General features: G+C 36.6%; 1 protein-coding gene across 1 annotated transcript in view; it reads left to right on the forward strand.

Annotated features, from left to right (window-relative positions):
* Positions 1-5,916, forward strand: part of FH (fumarate hydratase) — a 27,315-nt gene that overhangs the window by 11,992 nt on the left and 9,407 nt on the right. The window contains exons 4-5 of the mRNA XM_010836686.1: positions 1,948-2,124; positions 4,287-4,469. Of these exons, the coding sequence (XP_010834988.1) occupies positions 1,948-2,124; positions 4,287-4,469 (360 nt within the window). The remainder of the gene's footprint in view (positions 1-1,947; positions 2,125-4,286; positions 4,470-5,916) is intronic.

Genomic DNA, 5,916 nt, shown 5'->3' on the forward strand with positions numbered 1-5,916 from the left:
TAATAGATGGAGAAATATACCATGTTCATGGATTGGAAGAATCAATATAGTGAAAATGAGTATACTACCCAAAGCAATTTATAGATTCAATGCAATCCCTATCAAGCTACTAACGGTATTCTTCACAGAGCTAGAACAAATAATTTCATAATTTGTATGGAAATACAAAAAACCTCGACTAGCCAAAGCAATCTTGAGAAAGAAGAATGGAACTGGAGGAATCAACCTGCCTGACTTCAGGCTCTACTACAAAGCCACAGTCATCAAGACAGTATGGTACTGGCACAAAGACAGAAATATAGATCAGTGGAACAAAATAGAAAGCCCAGAGATAAATCCATGCACCTATGGACACCTTATCTTTGACAAAGAAGGCAAGAATATACAATGGATTAAAGATAATCTCTTTAACAAGTGGTGCTGGGAAAACTGGTCAACCACTTGTAAAAGAATGAAACTAGAACACTCTCTAACACCATACACAAAAATAAACTCAAAATGGATTAAAGATCTAAACATAAGACCAGAAACTATAAAACTCCTAGAGGAGAACATAGGCAAAACACTCTCCAACATACATCACAGCAGGATCCTTTATGACCCACCTCCCAGAATATTGGAAATAAAAGCAAAAATAAACAAATGGGACCTAATTAAAATCTTCTGCACAACAAAGGAAACTATAAGCAAGGTGAAAAGACAGCCTTCAGAATGGGAGAAAATAATAGCAAATGAAGCAACTGACAAACAACTAATCTCAAAAATATACAAGCAACGCCTACAGCTCAATTCCAGAAAAATAAATGACCCAATCAAAAAATGGGCCAAAGAACTAAATAGACATTTCTCCAAAGAAGACATACAGATGGCTAACAAACACATGAAAAGATGCTCAACATCACTCATTATCAGAGAAGTGCAAATCAAAACCACTGTGAGGTACCATTTCACGCAGTCAGAATGGCTGCAATCCAAAAGTCTACAAGCAATAAATGCTGGAGAGTGTGTGGAGAAAAGGGAACCCTCTTACACTGTTAGTGGGAATGCAAACTAGTACAGCCACTATGGAGAACAGTGGAGATTCCTTAAAAAACTGGAAATAGAACTGCCTTATGACCCAGCAATCCTGCTGCTGGGCATACACACTGAGGAAACCAGAATTGAAAGAGATACATGTACCCCAATGTTCATCACAGCACTGTTTATAATAGCCAGGACATGGAAGCAACCTAGATGTCCATCAGCAGATGAATGGATAAGAAAGCTGTGGTACATATACACAATGGACTATTACTCAGCCATTAAAAGAATACATTTGAATACATTTGAATCAGTTCTAATGAGGTGGATGAAACTGGAGCCTATTATACAGAGTGAAGTAAGCCAGAAAGAAAAACACCAATACAGTATACTAACGCATATATATGGAATTATAGAAAGATGGTAACAATAACCCTGTACGAGACAGCAAAAGAGACACTGATGTATAGAACAGTCTTTTGGACTCTGTGGGAGAGGGAGAGGGTGGGATGATTTGGGAGAATGGCATTGAAACATGTATAATATCATATATGAAATGAGTCGCCAGTCCAGGTTTGACGCATGATACTGGATGCTTGGGGCTGGTGCACTGGGACGACCCAGAGGGATGGTACGAAGAGGGAGGAGGGTTCAGGATGGGAAACACATGTATATCTGTGGTGGATTCATGTTGATATATGGCAAAACCAATACAATATTGTAAAGTGAAAAAATAAAGTAGCAGTGTTTAGACTGCAGAAGCTTCAATTTGCTGGACAACCAGGAACTATAGTAGCACATGAAAAAAGTGAGTGTCTTTAAAATAGTACTATAAATGATGCTGACAATCATTTGATTCAAACAGCTTAATGAATATAGAATTTTTCTTATTTTTTAAAATACATTTTTTAACATTTTGTTCTGCAGGTAGCTGAAGGTAAATTAAATGATCATTTTCCACTTGTGGTATGGCAGACTGGATCAGGAACCCAGACAAATATGAATGTAAATGAAGTCATTAGCAATCGAGCAATTGAAATTCTGGGAGGTGAACTTGGCAGCAAGAAACCTGTACATCCCAACGATCATGTTAATAAAAGCCAGGTCAGTATACGACTTCTTTTCCTTGTATAAACTGAGAAGAATCCTGAGATTTCCCTTGTAAAACAGGCATTAACTTTTGACAGGATTAACTCTGCTTATATTCTTTAATGGAAAGGACTTCTTTTATGTTCTTCTTATTTATTTTAGGAATCTTGAGTCTATGTATTAAATTTCATGAAAAGCACCTTTAGGGGGTAAAAATCACTTTTAGGATACTTGAATTTAGTATATGTTTATATTTTCATTGATTTATATTTTAAAAACTCTTTCTTTTGAAAAATAAAATTATTTATAAGAATTGCAAAGAATTTCAGAGTTTCTATGTACCGTTTACCCAGCTAACCTTAATATTAAATATTTTACATAACCCTGGTACACTTATCACACGAAGAAATTGAGATTGGTACAATACTCCTAAGCAGGCTTTATTAGTTTTCTATTGATGTCCTTCTTCTTTTAACCAGGATCCAGTCCATGCTCCACATTGTATTGTCATCACGTCCCCTTGGTCTCCTCTAATCTGAGAGTTTGCCTTTTGTCTTTGTGACTTTTGAAAGCAGTGGTCAGATATTTCATAAAATGTCCCTCAATATAGGTTTGTCTGTTGTTTTCTCATGATTAGACTGAGACTGTGGATTTTGGGGAAGATTGTTAAGAAATGAAGGGCTCTTCTTGCATCATATCAGGGGTACATGATAATAGCACAAGTTGGTACTGGTGATGTTAGCTCGAATCACTTGGTTAAGATGGTGTCTGCCACTTGGTTAAGATGGTGTCTTCATTTTCCAATAGCCTATACTCCAGCTACTGCACTTAAGCTCTATTTCCTACAGGCAGAAATATCAAGAAATTTTTGGACACTTGTTAAAATAACCGTGAAATTAATAGAGAACTTTGAGGCTATGAAAACAGCCTCTTTTTCCCTAAACTTTTGCCTATTAATTTTTAACATTCATCAGAAGATCTTGCCAATAGCAATTACTGCTGTGATGTTTTAGTAGTAATTTTCTTTCCTCCCTCTTTCTTTTTGCATTAATTGACATTTTTCTGTAAGGAATATTTACAGGATATTCTTCTTCTCTCTCCCCTTGGATTTATTTATTTATTTAATCATTTATATGTAAGCATGAATTCATTAATATTTTTTCTTAAGGTTATAATCCAGTATTTTTATTCTTTATGTTGCTACTCATATCGTTCCATAAAGCCACAGCATGTTGACTCCTGTGTCCTTTGAACATGCCACCATCCCTTTTTTTTTTAAGGCACTTAATTTTTCCACTACAGGATGCTCCAGGCTTATCATCTTGTATTTTTCCTGTCCTAACCCCCCTAAGCAATCATTTTTCCAAAGACCTTTTAGAGGATCTTATTGGGAAGTGATATTTAAAAATCAGGATCTGGGTACCTAGTGTAATTTAAAGTATAAGGAAGTTTATTTATTTATTTATTTATTTCACATTGCATGGTGTGAAGGATTTTGCAAACCTAGGACTTGCATTTAAATATGAGTTTATCTTTTATGTATATTGAAGTCTGAAATCTACTTCAGAATAACCTAGTGTGTATGGTCAGGTAGAGGACTGAGGTGGAGTTAAAGATAACGTCGTAATTTAAAAGTACAGGTTTACATTTGACAAAAGAGCATGGTGTTTATAGACTACCTGGTCAGGTCCCAGTTCTGCCAACTCTAAATACTTTGGCATGGCACATAATTTCTTTGACAGATTCTGTTCTATTTTTAAAGTGGTGACCTATCTCGCAGAATTTTCCTCAAGTTTAGTGAAGGAAGAAATGTTTGTGAAAGACTGTATGTGTTATTTAACTGTAAGATGTTTTATTACTGCTATCCTTATATTTGCTAGGTGTATTTCTTTGTGTCTTGCTGTTATTTATTAGCAGGTAGATACAGTAATATGTAATATATTCATTGTAGGTGGTCTGTGTAATACCGACCTAAATACCTTCTGTAAAGGAAATCAGGTTGCTTCTTTTGCTTCTTATTTGATCCTAAGTGACTTGGCACACATAAATATAATAGAGTACTAAATATGCCACATTTTGAGTAGTCACTTAGTGAGATTTTCAACTGAGACATTCAAGTTTGGTTTTTTTGGCCTATGATTTAACATTTTATGTTTCTTTTGAAAACTTTCCGACAGAGCTCAAATGATACTTTTCCCACAGCAATGCACATTGCTGCTGCAATAGAAGTTCATGAAGTGCTGCTCCCAGGACTACAGAAGCTGCATGATGCTCTGGAAGCAAAATCCAAAGAGTTTGACCAGATCATCAAAATTGGGCGTACTCATACACAGGATGCTGTTCCACTTACTCTTGGGCAGGTATATTGAGTGTGATTAGATTTGGTTCCATTGTGGGCTTGGTACAAATGGCCAATGTATTACCCTCTAAATCACACTGGTTTAAATGGCCAAGTTTGTAACAGTTCAGTTCAGCAACAGAGATGATTCTGCATTAACCTGTCAGTGATTTTTATTGGCATCCACTCAGGAGAAGAGCAGGGCATACTGGTTATGAACCAGACTCCACATCAGTCTGCTTGAGTTTAAATCTTAGCTTTGCTATATGTAAACTATTGGACCTTAGGAAACTTAGCTTTTCTTTGCATCAGTTTTTCTAGCTGTAAAACCAAGAAAATAATATCTCTTTCGTAGAATAGTTATGAGGTTCAAATAAGCTAATTCATGTAGAATGCTTAGAACTGTTTGTGATATATTGTAAGCACATATTGGTGTTAGCTGTCATCATCTTTATCAGTATCATTATCATAATTTCTTCCTTTGTCTCTCTTATTCTAAATTAGTAAGTTCTTTAAAAATTAATTTTAAAGTGGTTAAATGTTTTGGCCACATGTAAAAGAGGTATTACTCTTTTCCAAAATACAAAAAGCATTTTTATGTTTCTTTATGATGGCTCAGAGGGTAAAGCGTCTGCCTGCAATGTGGGAGACCCGGGTTTGATCCCTGGGTCAGGAAGATCCCTTGGAGAAGGAAATGGCAACCCACTTTGGTACTCTTGCCTGGAAAATCCCATGGATGGAGAAGCCTGGTAGGCTACAGTCCATGGAATCGCAGAGTTGGAGACTACTGAGTGACTTCACTTTCAGTGATACTTTAAAGAATGTCTAATAGTACACATTGCAGAGGAAATACAAGGAACAGATTTTGTCTCAGTAAGCTCACTCCACTTTGAGGTAGGACATACACAAATTCTATATCAAGTATCAGTAACAGTATTTTTGTAGAAATTCAAGTTAGTTGTGAGAGTTTGGCTGCTGGTTATTTGGAAAGATTTCATTTGTAGTTTTGTTCATCTGATAGCAAACAATGGAAAAAAACATGATCATTTACCTTAAGTTTATGACAGCAGGAATGAGGAAAACTGGAAATGATTAATTGAGGTACACATGATGTGACTAAATAAAGCTTACTAAATTAAGTTGCTTCTTAAGCTGTATCTTATTTCTCTTTACATCATTGGCTCTTCAGTTCAGTCTCTCAGTCGTGTCCAGCTCTTTGCGACCCCATGAATCGCAGCACGCCAGGCCTCCCTGTCCATCACTACCTCCCGGAGTTCACTCAAACTCATGTCCATTGAGTCGGTGATGCCATCCAGCCATCTCATCCTCTGTCATCCCCTTCTCCTCCTGCCCCCAATTCCTCCCAGCATCAGGGTCTTTTCCAATGAGTCAGCTCTTCACATGAGGTGGCCAAAGTATTGGAGTTTCAGCTTTAGCATCAGTCCTTCCAATGAACACCCAGGACTGAT

This window comes from Bison bison, unplaced genomic scaffold (assembly GCF_000754665.1).
Source record: "Bison bison bison isolate TAMUID 2011002044 unplaced genomic scaffold, Bison_UMD1.0 scf7180017864064, whole genome shotgun sequence".
Lineage (NCBI taxonomy): Eukaryota > Metazoa > Chordata > Mammalia > Artiodactyla > Bovidae > Bison > Bison bison.